This window comes from Schistocerca cancellata, chromosome 6, assembly GCF_023864275.1.
Source record: "Schistocerca cancellata isolate TAMUIC-IGC-003103 chromosome 6, iqSchCanc2.1, whole genome shotgun sequence".
Lineage (NCBI taxonomy): Eukaryota > Metazoa > Arthropoda > Insecta > Orthoptera > Acrididae > Schistocerca > Schistocerca cancellata.
Genome location: NC_064631.1, coordinates 150,658,289 through 150,679,497, shown reverse-complemented (window position 1 = coordinate 150,679,497; position 21,209 = coordinate 150,658,289). Strand labels below are relative to the sequence as shown.

At 40.5% G+C, this 21,209-nt stretch overlaps 1 protein-coding gene across 1 annotated transcript in view; it reads right to left on the bottom strand.

Annotated features, from left to right (window-relative positions):
• LOC126088213 (monocarboxylate transporter 9) overlaps positions 1–21,209 on the bottom strand; it is a 687,744-nt gene that overhangs the window by 23,063 nt on the left and 643,472 nt on the right. Inside the window, exon 5 of the mRNA XM_049906338.1 lies at positions 20,138–20,451. Coding sequence (XP_049762295.1) covers positions 20,138–20,451 — 314 coding nt within the window. The remainder of the gene's footprint in view (positions 1–20,137; positions 20,452–21,209) is intronic.

Genomic DNA, 21,209 nt, shown 5'->3' with positions numbered 1-21,209 from the left:
AGAAATACTGGGAAATATTAACTGCTCAAGACAACAAATACATAGCCAATCCTACTGTCAACAACAAAAGGAAAAGAAGTGCTGTCACTCTCTCCATGCAAAGAGGGATCATCACAAACTCAGGATGAAGCAAAAAGAAGAAACACCACTGTGCCCTGCAGAAGAGGATGAAACATCTCTATCTCCCTCAGAAGACGAGGCATCATCACTCTCTCACTAAAATGAAGGACTATCACAGGCTGAGAGTAAAAGGAAAAAAAGAAGGAACATCGCTCTGCCCTGCATAAGAAGGAGAAGAGGAAGAAGAAGAAATAACACCTTCCTCACCAGAGGAAAAAGCATTATGGCCAGCAGAGCAGCTGCCAGCAAAATTGAGGAAAAGAGAAAGAAATACAAATATATGAAGGATCAAGACTGTTGGTACCAGTAGCTGAGAAACAAGGTTTCATAAAGTATTTAGATATACATATAAAATATGTTTCAACTGTAAGAATTTTTCATCAGAACAAACGGTGTGTATCCTGTAAATTAGATGCCCGCGAAAGGCAAAGCTCCGGGGTACGAGTCCCTGTCTGGCGCACAGTGTTGATCTGCCAAGAGATTCCATGTCAGTGCACACACCACTGCAGATTGAAAAATGCGTTCTGGAAACAATCTGTCAGGCTTTGGCTAAGCCACATCTCCGCAAAATCCTTTCCTCCAGGAGTGCCAGTTTCATAGGAGAACTTCTGTGAAGTTTGGAAGGTAGGAGATGAGGTACTGGCATAAGTAAAACTGTGAGGATGGTTCATGCATTATGCTTGGGTAGCTCAGTTGATAGAGCACTTGCCCATTAAAGGCAAAGATCCTGGGTTTGAGTCCGGTCTGAGTACTGGTCCAACACACAGTTTTAATCTGCCAGTAAGTTTGATTTCAGTGCACACTCCACTGCAGAGTGAAAAATTCATTCTGGAAAAATGAAATTAGTATTTACAACATACAGGACTACAAAAAGGTGACTTACTTATGCAGATCTGAATATAAAGGTAGACGAGTTGCAGTATATGTACACAGTGAAATGGGGACTGCATTCCATGCTCAGTGGATGACTGTACAGAAACATTATCGGAATCAGCAGTAGTACAGACAATGTTCAAAGTAAAAAAGAATTTGCTATTACAGATATACAGATCACCAAACAGTCAGATAAATGATTTTGTAAAGGAGCTAGATGTGCTGTTAGACAAGGTTATCAGGGAATTCCCTCACATAGCACCAGGCAATCTAAATATGAACTCGCTGAAAGACATCTGTTATACACAGAGATTTGATGACCTAATCAACACTTATTATCTTAATTTAGTTGTAAATAGTCCCATAGGGTGCAGTTAAAATACAAAGATGCGAATACGGTATTGCATATCATGTAATAACCAATATACCAGATCACAGACAAAATGTGCAAATCTTAAATATAGCCACTGCAGATCACTATGGGGTATTAACTGAATTATCTGACAAGACAGCAAAGTTAGAAAAATCCTTAGAGAGTTGCATCTAACAAGCCAGCAATCCTAGTCAGCCTATAAAGATTAGCAGCGTCTGATGAATGGACTGATATTTAACTAACAAACATAAGTAAGATATGGGATTAATTTTACAAAACATTAGCCAGCAATATATATATATATATATATATATATATATATATATATATATATATATATATATATATATGAATATAATAGAGGGAAACATTCCACGTGGGAAAAATATATTTAAAAAGAAAGATGATGAGACTTACCAAACAAAAGCGCTGGCAGGTCGATAGACACACAAACAAACACAAACATACACACAAAATGTAGCTTTCGCAACCAACGGTTGCCTCGTCAGGAAAGAGGGAAGGAGAAGGAAAGACAAAAGGATATGGGTTTTAAGGGAGAGGGTAAGGAGTCATTCCAATCCGGGGAGCGGAAAGACTTACCTTAGGGGGAAAAAAGGACAGGTATACACTCGCACACACACACATATCCATCCACACATACAAGACATGTCTGCTTGTGTCTTGTATGTGTGGATGGATATGTGTGTGTGTGCGAGTGTATACCTGTCCTTTTTTCCCCCTAAGGTAAGTCTTTCCGCTCCCCGGATTGGAATGACTCCTTACCCTCTCCCTTAAAACCCATATCCTTTTGTCTTTCCTTCTCCTTCCCTCTTTCCTGACGAGGCAACCGTTGGTTGCGAAAGCTACATTTTGTGTGTATGTTTGTGTTTGTTTGTGTGTCTATCGACCTGCCAGCGCTTTTGTTTGGTAAGTCTCATCATCTTTCTTTTTAAATATATATATATATATATATATATATATATATATATATATATATATATATATATATAATAGAGGGAAACGTTCCACGTGGGAAAAATATATTTAAAAAGAAAGATGATGAGACTTACCAAACAAAAGCGCTGGCAGGTCGATAGACACACAGACAAACACAAACATACACACAAAATCTAGCTTTCGCAACCAATGGTTGCCTCGTCAGGAAAGAGGGAAGGAGAGGGAAAGACAAAAGGATTTGGGTTTTAAGGGAGAGGGTAAGGAGTCATTCCAATCCCGGGAGCGGAAAGACTCACCTTAAGGGGAAAAAAGGAGGGAAAAAAGGACAGGTATACACTCGCACACACACACATATCCATCCTCATATACACAGACACAAGCAGACCTTTTGCGGAGGGAATGTAAATAAAACTTAATGGGGTCATTGTGGAGGTGTTGTGAGGGTGACATGGTCCTAGAAGGTGGAAAGTGGAACACGAGGCTGAAATGAAAATGAAAATAAATATAAAAATATATGGGGAGAGATAAAGGTAAAACTAGAAAGCAAATGGAGATCTGGTGTGAAAAAAGGCGAAAAAGGGTTGGTTAGAGCTGGGCTGTTGATCCTGTGGTGAACTTGTGTAGGTAGAAAATGATGTGCATGAAGGTTAGGTGGTTGTGTTGCCGCCAAAACACGTTAAAGGGTGAAGAAATACGGGAGAATTTCGAAAAAACTACGTGAGGATGTATTAAAAGGGTGGTTTGGTGGTGACAGATTATGGAAATGAAGCTAACAATTGTCTGATGAAGAAATAATGACGTTAAAACCTGTGGGAAGCGGCTAGAAATGATCGATGATGTGAGAAAAACGGAAATGGAAATAAAGCAAAAGATATTAAAACTAGCCGAAAAGGTTGTTAAATAGCTGAAAGGAACTGTTTGTGAAATGGAAACGGTGGATTTTATAGCAGCGGTAGTGTTGAAAGCGGAAAAAAAAAATTTTTTGTTTGGAAGTGGGTTACGTATTATTACGTATTATTGAGTATATATCGGCGGGATAAAATTGAATACTGGATTACGGTAAAAAAGGAGAAGGTGAAAAGAAAGTAAAACTGCTGGCAAAAACAGAAGGAGGAAATAAGATGACAGAAAAGACTACGAAATGTAACAGTGACAATAACAATAACAAACGTGATTGTTGGGTTCAAATTAATGATATGAATATAATAGAGGGAAACGTTCCACGTGGGAAAAATATATTTAAAAAGAAAGATGATGAGACTTACCAAACAAAAGCGCTGGCAGGTCGATAGACACACAGACAAACACAAACATACACACAAAATCTAGCTTTCGCAACCAATGGTTGCCTCGTCAGGAAAGAGGGAAGGAGAGGGAAAGACAAAAGGATTTGGGTTTTAAGGGAGAGGGTAAGGAGTCATTCCAATCCCGGGAGCGGAAAGACTCACCTTAAGGGGAAAAAAGGAGGGAAAAAAGGACAGGTATACACTCGCACACACACACATATCCATCCTCATATACACACATATATATATATATACTTAAAAACAAAGATGATGTGACTTACCAAATGAAAGTGCTGGCAGGTCGACAGACAGACAAACGAACACAAACATACACACAAAATTCAAGCTTTCGCAACAAACTGTTGCCTCATCAGGAAAGAGGGAAGGAGAGGGAAAGACGAAAGGATGTGGGTTTTAAGGGAGAGGGAAAGGAGTCATTCCAGTCCCGGGAGTGGAAAGACTTACCTTAGGGGGAAAAAGGGACGGGTATACACTCGCACACACACACACATATCTATCCACACATATACAGACACAAGCAAGTTCCCATCTGCCCTTCAGCATATCCTCTCTTCTCGCTATCCGCCAGGCCTCAATCTCCGCTAATTTCTAATTTCAATCTGCCGCCGCTCATACCTCACCTGTCTTTCAACATCATCTTTGCCTCTACTTCCGCCCCGACTGACATCTCTGCCCAAACTCTTTGCCTTTACAAATGTCTGCTTGTGTCTGTGTGTATGCGGATGGATATGTGTGTGTGTGCGAGTGTATACCTGTCCTTTTTTCCCCCTAAGGTAAGTCTTTCCGCTCCCGGGATTGGAATGACTCCTTACCCTCTCCCTTAAAACCCAAATCCTTTTGTCTTTCCCTCTCCTTCCTTCTTTCCTGACGAGGCACCCGTTGGTTGCGAAAGCCAGAGTATTTTGTGTATGTTTGTGTTTGTTTGTGTGTCTATCGACCTGCCAGCGCTTTTGTTTGGTAAGTCTCATCATCTTTCTTTATATATATATATATATATATATATATTACATGCCCAGTTGTAAGTAGAAATACAAATGATAGGTACAATAAAAAAATGAGTCATAACAGATGTAATAAATAAGAGGGAAGAGTTAAGAACTATATATGAATATTGCTAGGTAAAACCAACACAAGAAAATTGTGATGCCTATAGAGACAAGAAGAGATCACATAAAAAATGATAAAAGCAATAAAAATGGAATGGTAGCTGCTACTAATATCACAAAGACCCTATAGTATCACATGAAGAAAGAAAAGGAAGATAAAATGAGAAACAGTAGAAACATAACTAACAAGAAGAATAGGAAGAAAACAGTGGACTCTCAGGAAGTCAGTAATATTTGAAACTGACATTATGGTGGGGTAGGAGACAAATTAATGAGGCAAAATTCTGTCACAAAAGGATACAAAGTACTTCTCATAAGATAAAATCTTTATTCCATTTCCCAACAAATGAATCTGTAATTTAAAAATGCTTTATAGTTTAACAGGAAAAATTACTGTGAAACTAGACAATACATCAAGCAGAGTGATTAGATGCTGCCTGCAGTGAGTAATAAAGCCCTTGACTTTTCTTATCATCTTAGCCATAACAAAAGGAAATTTCCTACAGGTCTAAAAAAATGTGAAGTGACCCCTATATACAAAGGTAGCAGCAAATACTATCCAACAAATTACAGGCCAATAACTATGACACCTATCTTATCTAAAACAACAGAAAGTGGAATTACAGACTATACAAAATTTTGTAGGAAAATGTAATATCTAACACTATTTCGTAAGTGTACCAGACATAGTACCCTACAAGTGTCGAACAAGTCATCAACTTTACTCTGTATAAATGCAAACAATTACATTTACACACAAACAAACAAACACACACACACACACACACACACACACACACACACACAGACACACACACACACACACACACACACACACACACACACACACCAGGCTTTTATATTTTTGTCTGGGATATACTGCCCCAGGAAAAAAGTTTGCTTTTCCAAGTTCTGCCCTACGTTCTGGGAGGTTTCCCTTGATATGGTAACTACCAACTTCATTTACATCTACATGATTATACTGCTATTCACAATAAAATGCCTGGCAGAGGGTTCAATGAACCACCTTCAAGCTGTCTCTCTACCATTCCACTCTTGAACTGATTTCTCTTATTTTATCATGATGATCATATCTCCCTATGTAGGTGGGTGCCAATAGAATGTTTTTGCAATTGGAGGAGAAAACTGGTGATTCAAATTGCATGTGAAGATCCTATTACAACAAAAAATACCTTTGTTTTAATGATTGCCATTCCAATGCCTGTGGCACTAGCTCCCCTAATTTGCAATAATACAAAACAAGCTGCTCTTCTTTGAACTTTTTTGATGTCATCTGTCAGTCCCACACCGCACAGCAATATTCCAGGGGCGGAAAAGTGTGGTGTAAACAGTCTCTTTAGTAGACCTGACACACCTTCTAAGTGTTCTGCCAATGAATCACAGTCTTTGGTTTGTTCTACCCACAATATTATCTATGTGATCATTCCAATTTAGATTATTTGTAATTGTAATCCCTAAGTATTTAATTGAATTTACATCCTTCAGATTTGTGTGACTTATCATGTAATTGAAATTTAGTGGATTTCTTTCAGTACACATGAGAATAACTTCACTCTTTTCTTTATTCAGGATCTATTGCCACTTTTCTCACTATGCAGATATCTTATCTAAATCATTTTGCAATTTGTTTTGGTCATCTGATGACTTTACAAGACGCTAAATGACAGCATCATCTGCAAACAATCTAAGAGGGCTAATCAGACTGTCTCCTATGTCATTAATATAGATCGGGAACAAAAGAGGGCCTATAACACTTCTTTGGGGAGCTCCAGGTATTATGTCTCTTTTACTCTACTTAATTGCCTCCTAACTGGCTACAAAGTCCCTGTCTCTCCAATAGGGCATTACTTGCACAACCCACTTAACAACAGAGGATGAATAGTATTAAATGAAATACAAAAAAAACTAGACAAGTGTGAGCAGGACTCGCATACTGAGGATTCTGTACAAACTTAATAATGTATATACATAATAATGATAATAATAATAATAATTTCATGTGACACAGTGGCCTGGTACAAGTCTTTCTATTGGATGCCACTTTGGCAATCTGTGTGTCCTTAACCTACCCCAGTTATCTAACAGGAGAGAAGGGACTTACAGTTCAGTGTGAAATCCCAACCACATGTTATTTCACATCTTCGAGAGGTGTATACTAGGTTAAAACAAAGACTGAAAAATCCATAGTCTGCCTATGATTTGATCGCATGGCTTCTTAGTTTCCAGGCATGTGCTTTACTGCTAGACCACCAGGAACAACATGTACATAAATAGTGCATTCATAGGTTCTGATAACTGAGTTCACAAGTATCAAATAAGGTGACATATATGGGCATATCTTCTGAATGCAGTGACTTAGAAGCTTTTTACACTGCCACATGTCCACAGACATTAGTATCTCATACAAATTTCAACTTGATACCTGAGAAAATGGGGTCTTAACAATCAGACAGACAGACAGACAACAAAGTTGATCCCATGAGGGTTCCCTAAAAACTAAATAAAAATGTGTAGTAGAGCAGAGACTTGATCTAAGTCTGCAATTAATGTTTCATAGTTAATCTTCAGAATAATTGTCATGTAATTTTCTTCACATGCGATAAGGACATGTGGATTACAGTCGTAGGTGAGAACGACATTTAGCATGACAACACAGAAGTTCTAAGGATGAGACAAAGGAGTATTTCAGTATCTCTGAATTTCAACATTTCCCATCAGGTTAAAATGACAAGAACCCCAAACATTGCACACTAGAGCTCTGCATAAAATTTCCTTAGCCCTCTGAGTACCACTGGTTTCTGCCTGAAACCATAATCTCATTATTATTATTATTATTTTATTTTTATTTTTGTAGCAGTATCTTTTGCATGAAACCACCAATGCTATTGCAAGACAGAGACAACTAGTGATACACAGGTACTTCTACAAATGTAGTTCACTGTAGCAGTCACTCACAACATTCAAAGCAATGTTCAGCACTGACATTATACTTCATGACTGTAAGAGATTGTGCCTTCTTCTTCTTTTTTTTTTTTTTTTTTTTTTTTTTAATACTGATCATATTGGTGACATCACCGACAGTGGAAGTAAGTATATCTAAAGTTACCGAAATATAAATTTCATTTTGTACTACTGCTGTTACATGTTGTTTGGAAATGAAACCACTGGAGTAGTACATCCTTTTGATATAAGCTTATTAACTTTTAGGCACATTGTTGCTTGTTATTTAGAACTAGCATTTGTTTTAGGCATTATGCATTAATGGAAATTTCGAGATGTGTGATTGTGTCTAAGAAAAATGCAAAACTGCTTCCAAATATATCTAATGAAATGACTGGTGGTCGAAAACTGCATGTCCCAGAGACTCCAAAGTGAAACGCTTTCTTAAAACAACTGACTTTTTACTTTTTGCCAATTTCTTCTTGTATTCATTGCTTACTGTAACAATAAAGGCCAATTTTGTGAAAAATTTTAAAATTTTTTTTTAAAATATTGTTGTTACTCCAAAGGTTAACAGCTGCACTACATTTTCCCAGTTTGTACTTATGATTAGCTCAGTAGACTCACCTCCAGCAGGACAATGGTTCAAATCCCCATCAAACTATCCAGATTAAGGTTTTCTGTGATTTCCCATAATCATGCAGGCAAATTCGGGATGGTTCCTTTGAAAAGGGCATGGCCAGTTGCCTTCCCCATCCTTTTCTGATCCAAGTTTGTGCTCTATTGAAGGGATGCTAAAGTCTAATCCTCCTTTCTTTTCCCAGTTTGCAGCCCAAAAAATCAAAATCTGTATAGAGTAGCTACAGAAAACATTAATCTGGATCAACATAAGGATTTGAATGCAACTCCTGCTGAATATGAGTCCAGCAAAGTACCGTATTTACTCGAATCTAAGCCGCACCTGAATAATGAGACTCGAAATCAAGGAAAAAAATTTTCCCGAACCTAAGCCGCACCTGAAGTTTGAGACTCGAAATTCAAGCGGAGGGAAAAGTTTTAGGCCACACCTCCAAATCGAAACACAGTTGATTTATTGTAATATGAGAGACAATTTAGGTCGAATAAATGACGATACAGTTACAGTGGTTTGGTTCGAGTCGTAAACTTAGCAGTTAAGCTTTACCAGGTAGCCATTGCTATGCGTTAGGCACTCCGTCCGTATTTATTCGGGTACCCTTCTTTTTTCACGTGCTTCGTCTGGTTTGAATTGATTGCTTATTTTTCTTTGGTCTGATAAGTGCCGTTCTCTTTGTTATAGGTGTTTACATCACTCTAAGCTGAAAATACATTACTGTACTGTGTCATGCACTGTTTGTCGCATTCTGATAATGAGTGTTTATGGCCTGACGCCGCTCGCGGCATGACTTGCTTTTGTGCACACTACCACCACTTACAATTTAAAAAAAGAGAGAGAGAGTCAATTGCCGTGCTTCAATTCTGACTATATCACTATTAGGCATAAGAATAATATGAATATAAACATGACATGATATGTATATTCTTCCGCGTTTGCTGTTGTCTCACTCTAGTTTCATAGTTTATTAGGCAGACAGGATTTAAATGAGATAGCAGCAAACACGAAAGAATTCATGGCAAAATGTTTATATTCGTATTATTCTTATGGTGAAGATAATAATGTGTGTGATTCACAATTCATAAAAGTTCCTATTAGCAACCATCTTTTCTCACAGGTAGGAAAAAATTCAGAACGTAGAGTTTGCCATATTGACAAAGATCCCAAACAATCTTGCCAGTCGGATTTTCGTAGTACATTGAAATGCTGCTACATTCGAAGATGAACGATATGGAATTTGTATTTACTTCGTTGGATAATGTATGAAAATGAAGTGGTCGAAATTCGGGTCGGAGAAAAAAGCTCGTCTTCCACCTTTTTTTAAAATTTTTTTTTACTGACGCAGAGGTTTTGGCGCCAGTATTTAGCTTTGTGCCTGCAAAGCATGCCTGTGTAGCGCTACATATATTCGACCGCAGAAGTTAGGTGTGGCGGCACCTACCAACATTTTTCAGAACTTCCGCTTACTTTGCACTCGATTCTAAGCCGCAGGCAGTTTTTTGGATTACAAAAACCGGAAAAAAAGTGTGGCTTAGATTCGAGTAAATATGGCAGCAGACCATCACTAATACAACTGGGAATTCATAGGTGAATTCAAAAATTTTCCATACATAAAGAAATCATTTAAAGTCCATTTGAAACACATACAACATATATAATTTTGCTACAAAATACAGCTATAAAAGAAAAGATTGACCCTGAAATAACATCAGTACACTCTATTCATGACAGGGAAACAATTTAAATAAAACTGTAAGTGCCAAAACAGCTACACAATTAAGTTTGCTGGTCTCCCCTCAGGCAGCTCCCCAGGTGGCGGATAGGGGAAAGCTCATCGGATATGATGAGAAAATAAAATACTTGGGGTGGACCCAAATCAGCACTGCTGCCTTGTAGTAGGCAGAGGAATCTACAAAGGCTAAGGGAGGAACACCCCTACAGAAAAAGACCTGGTCCTCCAGGTTGGGTGGTTGTACGCAGGGACAATAACCCAGCTATGGAAAACTCTAATATTACAAATATCTCACATACGCCTTGGATGAAAAATGGACCCCAAAATATGATGACCTTGCAACGGAAATCTAACATGAGAGTTGGAACATGGAATGTGCGGAGTATGTTTAAAACAGGATCCTTCGAAAGACTCAGCAAACAACTAGACATTAACAATGCAGCAATACAGGAAACATGACTATTAGGTCGGGATTTACAAGATATGGATAAGTACACAATATTCAACCATGGTAAAGAAAATGGTTATCATGAATTTGGAATGGCCTTCTGTGTACTAAATGCTATTCTACCTACAGTAATGAAAGACTATGCTATCTTACAATCAGGTCCAAGTGGTTCAACTTGTCATTAATAAACTGTCATGCACCAACTAATAACAAAGATGATGTAATATAGGATAACTTCTATGAAAACTTATCAGACCCATGGAACAAACTACCAAAACATGATATCAAGATAGTAATAGGTGATTTTAATGCAAAGCTAGGAAAAGAGAATATTTTCAAACCAACTTTTGGAAAAACAAAGTCTGAATGAGGAAAGTAATGACAATGCCATTCGGCTAATAAATTTCGCTGCATCAACAGGTATGATCATTAGCAGTACTACCTTTCCTCATAAAAGAATACGTAAAGAAACATGGTACTCAAGTGATAAGAAAACAGCAAATCAGATTGATCATGTTCTCATAGACAGCAAACACAGAAAAACAATTAGTGACATACGATCCTTCCGAGGAGCTGAAATGGGGTCAGATCATAGTCTAGTAATAAACACAATGAAAATCAAGATGAAGGCAGTATCAAAAGTGAAATCCAGATTGGAAAACATGAGCAGATTTGATTTGCAGAATGTGATATGGACAGAAGAAATAATGAAGTACAAAGTTGAAGTTTCAAACCGGTTTGAGGCCTTAAGTGTGGTATCGATAGCTATGATGCCATGGTGTAGGTGCAAGTTCTTAGGTTGGCACTACAACAGACACTGACGACAGCACCCTCTAGTCGGCGCTGTGCAACTCTACGAACGCTGCTCCAGATTCAGCCCATTTGATTCTGAGTAGATGACCAAGCAACATTGTTTCTATTTCATAGTGGGCGACCATTTGTAACTTGATGTACAGCTTCACACCTACGTGCTCATCTCAGCCAAAGCCAAGTACATAGTAAAACCACTTTTATTTGCAGTACCAAGTGTTCTACCTCACCTGCTCCACTTAGCTTCCTACATTCAGCCTACCCTCAGTTTTCAGGAGAAGACCCACACACCGCCTTCCAGGCAGGATACAAAATTAAGTAATATGAAAGAAAGTCTTGAAATGACCACTGATGAATACTGGAATAATGTAAAAGAAGTCATCCTCACAACTGCAGATAATAACCTGCAGAGAGCTAAGAAAGGCAGGAACAAATGGGTCGATGAAGAGTGTGAAGAAGCTGAAGACAAGGTTATGAAACTATGGAAAAAACGGTCACAAACAAATAAGAATCCTGAAACAGAACTTGCTTATTGGCAGGCTCAAAGGCAGACAAACAAAATTAACTGGAAGAAAAAGAACAATTCCTAAAACAACAGTTTAAATCTGTTCATGAACATCATAAAAGTAACAACATCCAGAAAATGTATGGTACAATCAACAAAATTAGAAAAGGTTTTAATTACAAAACCAAGGTGATGAAGGATTTAAATGGCAATATGATGATTGAACCAAGAAAAATTTTAGTTACAAGCAAGGAGTATTTAGGCAACCTGCTGAATTGTTCTGATCCAGATGCACCAATTACTAGTTCCAGCAACAGTCACAACTGTGAGGAAATTCCAGAACCCACATATGAGGAGGTGGTAGAGTGTATCAAATGCCTAAAAAATGGTAAAGCAACTGGCAGTAACAGCATCCCAGCTGAGATACTAAAATATGGAGGAGAAGCATTGCACAGACGTTTATTTTATAATGTGGAAAACACAGAACATTCTAAAAGAGTGGAGATAATTATTAATAGTCCCTATACATAAAGAAAGAGACAGGGAAGATCTCAGAAACTGTAGAGGAATATCATTAGTCAATACAGGTTATAAGATTTTATATTGTTTATTGCTCTGCTGCTTAAAACCATAGGCAGAAAATATAATTGGGGATTATCAAAATGACTTCTGCAAAAGCAGATCCACCACTGACAACATATTTGCAATCAAATAAATAAATGAAAAAGTTTGGGACTATAAACAACAAGTACATTATCTCTCTGCCCAATCAGTTGATAGATAATGGACTGATGATACTCCGAAGAGCAGCGGTCATCAGCCAACAAGAAGAGGATCCCGATTACCCGGCCGGTGTGGCCTTGCGGTTCTAGGCGCTTCAGTCTGGAACCGCGTGACCACTATGGTCGCAGGTTCGAATCCTGCCTCGGACATGGATATGTGTCATGTCCTTAGGTTAGTTAGATTTAAGTAGCTCTAAGTTCCAGGGGACTGATGACCACAGATGTTGAGTCCCATAGTGCTCAAAGCCATTTGAACCATTTTTGATCCCGATTAATTGCGGCACATGCAGAATCTTCAAACGGTTTTGTGTGTGGACTTCTAGTTTTTCGATCGAGAAAAATCAGTGGCTATCATAAGGATATGGTACGGTAGTTTAAGAATTTATTGCTCCAGTTTAGTGTTGCGACGGAATTTGTGATGGACAATGCACAGTAGCATTCCGGGATTCTAGACAAAACTCCTACCACTAGTGACCGTAAAGAAACTATAGTACAGTGGTTGTAGGCGAGAGACATTGCTCCGCACATGAGCATGAAAAAGCTGTAGTAATATTCGCTCGTAAATCAAAATAAGCCAGTGACGCGTAAATATGTTGTATATGAAATTGCAAGTGAACAGGTTCACATGGTAATTAGGCTACCGCCATATCACTGCCATTTTAATCCAGCTGAATTGGTTTGGAGTGATGTCAAGGCGCATATTAGGAATAACAATAATACTTTTACAATAACACAAGTGGAAAGACTGCTAGTGAAGGCCTTGCTACTGTAGACGCCACCTCATGGAGGAAGAAAGTTGACATGTTGCTAAACTCATAAGAGAAGCACAGACCATTGACGGAATTATAAATGAGAAAGAATAATTAATGATTTCTCCTGATAATGATGAAGAAGACAACGGCTTTGACGCCGCTTGCGATGTAATGAAGGAGAACTGGATGGAATTGCGCCACTGAGATCGCAAATTGCTGAGTGTAAATGTATGCACAATTAATTGCTTCGCTCTACAACCGAGCAGGCTCTCCATGTTTTGCTTTATTTCTTTCTACGAGTGTGATAGCGTGTTCCTTGGTATGCTTAGGTTTACTTTATTATACGACGTTTTATATGCAGCTATTATGGTAACAATTTGGTGCGACTTTCATAGATATCAATTTCGAGTGGTTTTATTTCACGGTTTCATATAGTATCAAATGCTTTGTCCCCATTGTCGTTCTCTCTATTGTTAAAAAATGTACTTTGTTGTATTTAAGGATAAACGTTGAATGTAGCTTAAATTTACAAAACGTACTTTGGAGATGTGGGTGGGTGCGGTGGCAGCTATTGCAACCTCGCAATCGCAGCTGTCATGTGGCATGTTCACCGGACCAGGTATAAGGTGTTCAAAATCTCAAGTCAACAGTTCATGACTGCAAAATTTTTACCAAACAGGCAGACATACAAGAAAGTGGTCTGACATGTTTGAACGTATGCTAGTGACATGTCTCACCTTCACATGGTTAGCACCAAGTAGCTATGGGTTGTTGAGTTGTCTAGCATTAATTTTGTACGCAGACCACTGCTTATAGTTATGACAGCTGACGCCACCTAAGTTCCATGGAAGCATGACTCAAGTGACAAGCACCATAAACCGTCAGTCCCTTAATGAAAACTGTATCAAAATCACAACAGTATTTGCTGAGATTAATCCAAACATACGGGCAGAAAAACATGACAGGGGATTTTAATTTAGCAATATTTAGAGATTTTGGTGAAGCTCCGATGCTATCTGGAGTTGAGGCGACAATTTACTTTACTGGTTTTCCCGCCAGATACCGCCTCGTCTGTAGCTGGCCAGCTCAGAGTACCCATCATTGCCGTGAGATGTCACTCCAAACACCAATTAGATATGGAACAGATTACAATACGTATATTGCACACTCATCATTACAGTAATTGTAAATTATGTACACAATCCTTCCTAGTGAACCAGTCTGTCTATTAGAGAAAACTATGTCAAATTCCTTACACTAGTCACCGAGACTGACCTTCACTTTTTTTTGTAAGTCATCAGTCTTCTGACTGGTCTGATGAGGCGCGCCACATACAGACAGAAAAACGCACCGGGGGGCTTCCATTTAGTAATGTGCATAGACATGTTTTCGAGCAGATGAAAGTAGATATTTTGAATTTTTTGGACAACACATTTCATATTTCTTCAGTTCTCATAAGTGTAGAGAATTTACCATTTGATCTTTCTCATTAATTTTGCTTTGGTCATTAATAAATTCCATCATCATTGTTTCTTAACTAGTAAGTCTCACAGATCACACACTTTTGATGCTGAAGTCTAAATGGGAACTATCACTCGTGGCAGGCGAGGTAAAGCTTGTTTTACAAGAGCGACTTTCTCGTCAAAATCGACTGATTGAAGTGTGTGTACTTTCTGTGCCTTTCAGCAAAAAATCACAATGCGAGTGTGTCTGAGACGTCAATTATCTATAGATTGTGCAGAGTTTGAAGTTCTAAATTTCCGAGTATGCTGCACACAGTGCATGCGCAGATACAAAGGACTATGACAGCATCTGCTACTGTAGGAAGGTAGCCTATACTAGCCGAGCTCACTCCTATTATAGAAATGGATTTTGTGCTTTGGCTTCTTCTATATTTTCGTTGCGTTGTTTGCTCTATTTTCGTGACACGTTGAAAAGTTCGAAAGGTCTTGGTAAATTTTCCTACTAGTATCCTCCCACAAAAGGAACGAAATATCTGAAAGCAAGAAGGTATTTATATTTCACAGAGAAAAGCCTACACTATGAGTAAATAAGAACGTAAATAGATTAACTTCTTTTAAAGAAAATTATTTCAACAGTGAAAAGTTCAGAATTATATGACGAAAAAAATTATTTTCGTTGTTATTTGGCACTTACAAGGGAACCTCCCCATCGCATCCCCCTCAGATTTAGTTATAATTTGCCACAGTGGATAGGCCTTGAAAAACTGAACACAGATCAATCGAGAAAACAGGAAGAAGTTGTGTGGAACTATGAAAAAATAAGCAAAATATACAAACTGAGTAGTCCATGGGTAACACATGCAACATCAAGGATGCTGTGAGCACAACAGCGCCGCGGTCCCGTGGTTAGAGTGAGCAGCTGTGGAGCCAGAGGTCCTGGGTTCAAGTCTTCCCTCGAGCGAAAAGTTTACTTACTTTATTTTTATTTTTATATGTCCGTTCGTTCATTGACGTCTCCGTTCACTGTAATAAGTTTAGTGTCTGTGTTTTGCGACCGCACCGCAAAACCGTACGATTAGTAGACGAAAGGACGTGCCTGTCCGACGGGAACCGAAAACATTTGATCCAGGAAAACACCTCTGATATATTCTATACGACCCTGGTGACGGCATGTGCGTCACATGACAGGAATATGTTGTCGTCCCACCTAACTTGCACTCTTAGCGAATGGGTAAAAAGATTCTTCTACCTTGCCCGATTTAGGTTTTCTTGTGGATGTGATAATCACTCCCAAAAAAGTGATGAAAACATAAGAGTGTGTCACATAAACTGCAACAAATGAATCCAACAGTTTCACAGTCGCACAGTTTTCTCTGTGTTCTGTCAAAACATATGTTTTTTAACGTTTTCAAATTTTTCCGTGTGTAGACCGTCAAATCCCGTATATGTCCAAGCAAATCTGAACATGTCCTGGAATTTTGGAGAGCGAAGTTGATTATGTGTGGGTGCCTGAACTCTGATAATTGTCTGAAAATAAAAAATTAAACTTTTCGCTCGAGGGAAGACTTGAACCAAGGAACTCTCGCTCCGCAGCTGCTCACGCTAACCACAGGACCACGACGCTCTTGTGTTCACATTCTCCTTCAAGTTGCTTATGTTACGCATGGACTACTCAGTTTGTATATTTTGCTTATTTTTTTCATAATTCCACACAACTTCTTCCTGTTTTCTCGATTGATCTGTGTTCAGTTTTTCAAGGCCTATCCATTGTGCCAACTTATAACTAAATCTGAGGGGGGGTGCGATGGGGATGTTCCCTTGTTAGCAAGAAAACAAGTTGCGGTGGGTAATGCAAAAAGCGCTGCTCACTGCGTTCTAGATATTATCTAATGTGTTTGCAAGTATATATTTTCTCGAGGAAATAAAGGTATATGTTCTGAAATGTTTGGATGACGCTTTTCCTATTCTTTCTGTTCCCAGGAGTGTAAGGAATTTGCCATGTGACCTTTCACAAGAGCTTCCACTATGAATTCTGCTTTGGACATTAATAAGCTCTATTCTAATCACTTGTTTTTACATTTTGTTACTACGAGGGTTGCCCAGAAAGTAATGCACAGCGTTTTTTTTTTCTTCAACGATTCTTTATTGAACATAATGAGAATTACACACACGAAAGAATGGTGTTTTATCTACAGACACTAATTTTGCACGTAATCTCCATTCCGTTCTATGGCCTTCCTCCAGTGCGAAACAAGGGTGTGTATGTCCTGTTGGTACCAGTCCTTGTCCTGGTGGGGGAGCCAGTGCTTCATTGTGTGAGTCAACTCCTCATCGTCCTCAAAATGTCTTCCACGAATGGCATCCTTTAATGGCCCAAACAAGTGGAAGTCCGAGGGGACTGTGTCAGATGTGACAGCCGTGGACAGTCTCCCCGACCGCTGCAAATCATAGAGCTCCGCCGAACCGCCTTCTGATGACCTCACCTCCGTGCCCAGTGACTAGCTGTACTTCTGTCGACAGCAGATGCTCCATAGACTTTGCACAAGCGTTTGTGAATATTCCTACAGTTTCTTTCTCTGCAGCGAGGAATTCAATGACGGCACGTTGCTTGTAACGTACATCACCTACAGACGCCATTTTGAAAATGTCCTGCAACTACGCTATCTGTCGGAAGTGACGGAAACTGGGCCGCTCACCCAGGAGACTTCAAATAATACATAAGTAACGTTTCGCATTCGTAGCATTGTTTTCGGCTGAGAAAAAAAATGCGGTGCATTACTTTCTGGGCGACCCTCGTATATTTCGATTTTTTTCGTAAAAAGGATAGTCCCTCATAACCTCATTTTCATCGATGCCAAACTTCGCAGCCGACACCTCTCACGACCATGCTCATAACGCACGTAATTTTGGCGCTGACGTGTAAACATAAATGAGCACTCATACCAGACGAGATCTGCCTCGCCTATCGCATCTGTCTCCCCTCCCACACGCGGATCCTCTATGACCTTACTCCGTTCCTGCACCTCCTTCTTTTCCTCGAACGGATACGGATTCTCTACATCTCCCGCAAACTTGATCCTCCTCACCCGCTTGTCTCTCTCATCCTCTCCCACCCCCGCCCGCTGCCGCGCCTGCATTCCCACATCCCACCTGCTCTCCATCTCTCCACTCTCCTCCATACCCTCGTCCAAGGTGGCTTTCACCAACTCCCCCTCCCTGATGATGCCCTCATCCCCTCCATCTACCCCTCCTACCAACTTTAATCCTCCTCTACCACACCCTGTGTTTTTTTTTCCGAGGGCACCCTCTCTCCCTTCTCTCCTTCCTCCCTTCCTCCCTCCCTCCTGCCCCCCGGCTTGCCGTAGCTTCTTTCCTCACCCTCCCATCTCCTCTGCCACTGGCATCTACACACGTCCCTCTCCCTCCTCCCCCCCTTTTTCCCCTTTTGGCAGGTCCCCGAACTCGTACACGTACAGTGAACTTTCGTGCGCCGGAGATCATCGCCTAGTGTTTGTGTGTGCCGTCGTGTTCGTGCTCAAGTGTTCCAGTGTTTACTCGTTTATGTTCCAACGTTCGCGTGTGTCAGCTGTCATCTCTGTGCGTGCCCACGTGTCTGAACATTTTTATTTTGGACTCTAAGCCCGTGAACGTGTGTTTTAATTTTGTATGTGTCTGTTTGTATATCCACCATGTCTGTTCTGCGATTGCCTTGTTTTGTATCATTAGTGTTATCTGTGGCCGAAGAGCGGCGTAATATGTCGCTGCTGGCCTACATCTACATCTACATCCACACTACGCAAGCCACCTGACGGTGTGTGGCGGAGGGTACCTTGAGTACCTCTAACGGTTCTCCCTTCTATTCCAGTCTCGTATTGTTCGTGGAAAGAAGGATTGTCGGTATGCCTCTGTGTGGGCTCTAATCTCTCTGATTTTATCCTCATGGTCTCTTCGCGAGATATACGTAGGAGGGAACAATATACTGCTTGACTCCTCAGTGAAGGTATGTTCTCGAAACTTTGACAAAAGCCCGTACCGAGCTACTGAGCGTCTCTTCTGCAGAGTCTTCCACTGAAGTTTATCTAACATCTCCGTAACGCTTTCGCGATAACTAAATGATCCTGTAACGAAGCGCGCTGCTCTCCGTTGGATCTTCTCCATCTCTTCTATCAACCCCATCTGGTACGGATCCCACACCAGTGAGCAATACTCAAGCAGTGGGCGAACAAGTGTACTGCAACCTACTTCCTTTGTTTTCGGAGTGCATTTCCTTAGGATTCTTACAATGAATCTCAGTCTGTCATCTGCTTTACCGACAATCAACGTTATATGATAATTCCATTTTAAATCACTCCTAATGCCTACTCCCAGATAATTTATGGAATTAACTGCTTCCAGTTGCTGACCTGCTATATTGTAGCTCAATGATAAGGGATCTTTCTTTCTATGTATTCGCAGCACATTACACTTGTCTACATTGAGATTCAATTGCCATTCCCTGCACCATGCGTCAATTCGCTGCAGATCCTCCTGCATTTCAGCACAATATTCCATTGTTACAACCTCTCGATATACCACAGCATCATCCGCAAGAAGCCTCAGTGAACTTCCGATGTCATCCACCAGGTCATTTATGTATATTGTGAACAGCAACGGTCCTACGACACTCCCCTGCGGCACACCTGAAATCACTCTTACTTCGGAAGACTTCTCTCCATTGAGAGTGACATGCTGCGTTCTGTTATCTAGGAACTCTTCAATCCAATCACACGATTGGTCTGATAGTCCATATGCTCTTACTTTGTTCATTAAACGACTGTGAGGAAGTGTATCAAACGACTTGCGGAGGTCAACAAACGCGGCATCTAACTGGGAACCCGTGTCTATGGCCCTCTGTGTCTTGTGGACGAACAGCGCGAGCTAGGTTTCACACGATCGTCTTTTCCGAAACCCATGCTGATTCCTACAGAGTAGATTTCTAGTCTCGAGAAAAGTCGTTATACTCGAACATAATACGTGTTCCAAAATTCTACAACTGATAGACGTTAGAGATATAGGTCTATAGTTCTGCACATCTGTTCGACGTCCCTTCTTGAAAACGGGGGTGACCTGTACCCTTTTCCGATTCTTTGGAACGCTACGCTCTTCTAGAGACCTACGGTACACCTGTATCAGGTGTGGAAGTAACAATAAAGAAAAAAAAAAAAAACAGACGAGACCCAGTACAGAAATGAAACGCCAGGGGCAGTTTCTCTAGTAGTCGAGACAAGGAAGTCGCTCGTGTGAAAGGGGCTGACAGACGTGGGAGTACCAGTACCTGTGGTGCAGCGGGATGTTGTGCAGGCTGCCGCTGTAGAGGATGTCCTTGCGCTGCATGAGGCCGCCGGCGCTGGGCGCGCGCCGCACGCCGTGCAGCTGCTGGTACTGGTGGTGGGGGTGCGGGTGGTGGGGGGTGGCGGCGCCGGTGCCCAGCAGCTGCAGCGCGGGTTGCGACTGTGCCAGGCGGCCCGCACGCGCCGCCGCCGCGCCGCCCACCAGCGCCTCCGCCGAGCCCGAGCGCTGCATCATGGGACGCTTCTCCTCCGCGTCGGCCGCCTGCTCTTCCGCCGACCTCAGGTTGCCGGTGGTAATCTGCTCAACACACCGACTTCTTACTGGCTCCGCTCTCTCGTTCAGTGTCCAGTATCAAAATAAACTATAAATTTCGGGGGTAACTCACAATGTTTTCATTACTGAGCCGTTCTCGGCGAATATTAGTTTAGATTCCGTAGAAATATTGGAACACGTGAGGCAATACTGACCTTACGACTTATCTTAGAAGAAAGATTAAGGAAAGGCAAACCTACGTTTCTAGCATTTGCAGACTTAGAGAAAGCTTTTGACAATGTTGACTGGAATACTCTCTTTCAAACTCTGAAGGTGGCAGGGGTAAAATACAGGGAGCGAAAGGCTATTTACAATTTGTACAGAAACCAGATGGCAGTTATAAGACTCGAGGGGCATGAAAGGGAAGCAGTGGTTGGGAAGGGAGTGAGACAGGGTTGTAGCCACTGCCCGATGTTATTCAATCTGTATATTGAGCAAGCAGTGAAGGAAACAAAAGAAAAATTCGGAGTAGGTATTAAAATCCATGGAGAAGAAATAAAAACTTTGAGGTTCGCCGATGACATTGTAATTCTGTCAGAGACAGCAAAGGACTTGGAAGAGCAGTTGAATGGAATGGACAGTGTCTCGAAAGGAGGATATAAGATGAACATCAACACAAGTAAAACGAGGATAATGGAATGTAGCCGAATTAAGTGGGGTGATGCTGAGGGAATTAGATTAGGAAATGAGACATTTAAAGTAGTAAAGGAGTTTTGCTATTTGGGGAGCAAAATAACTGATGA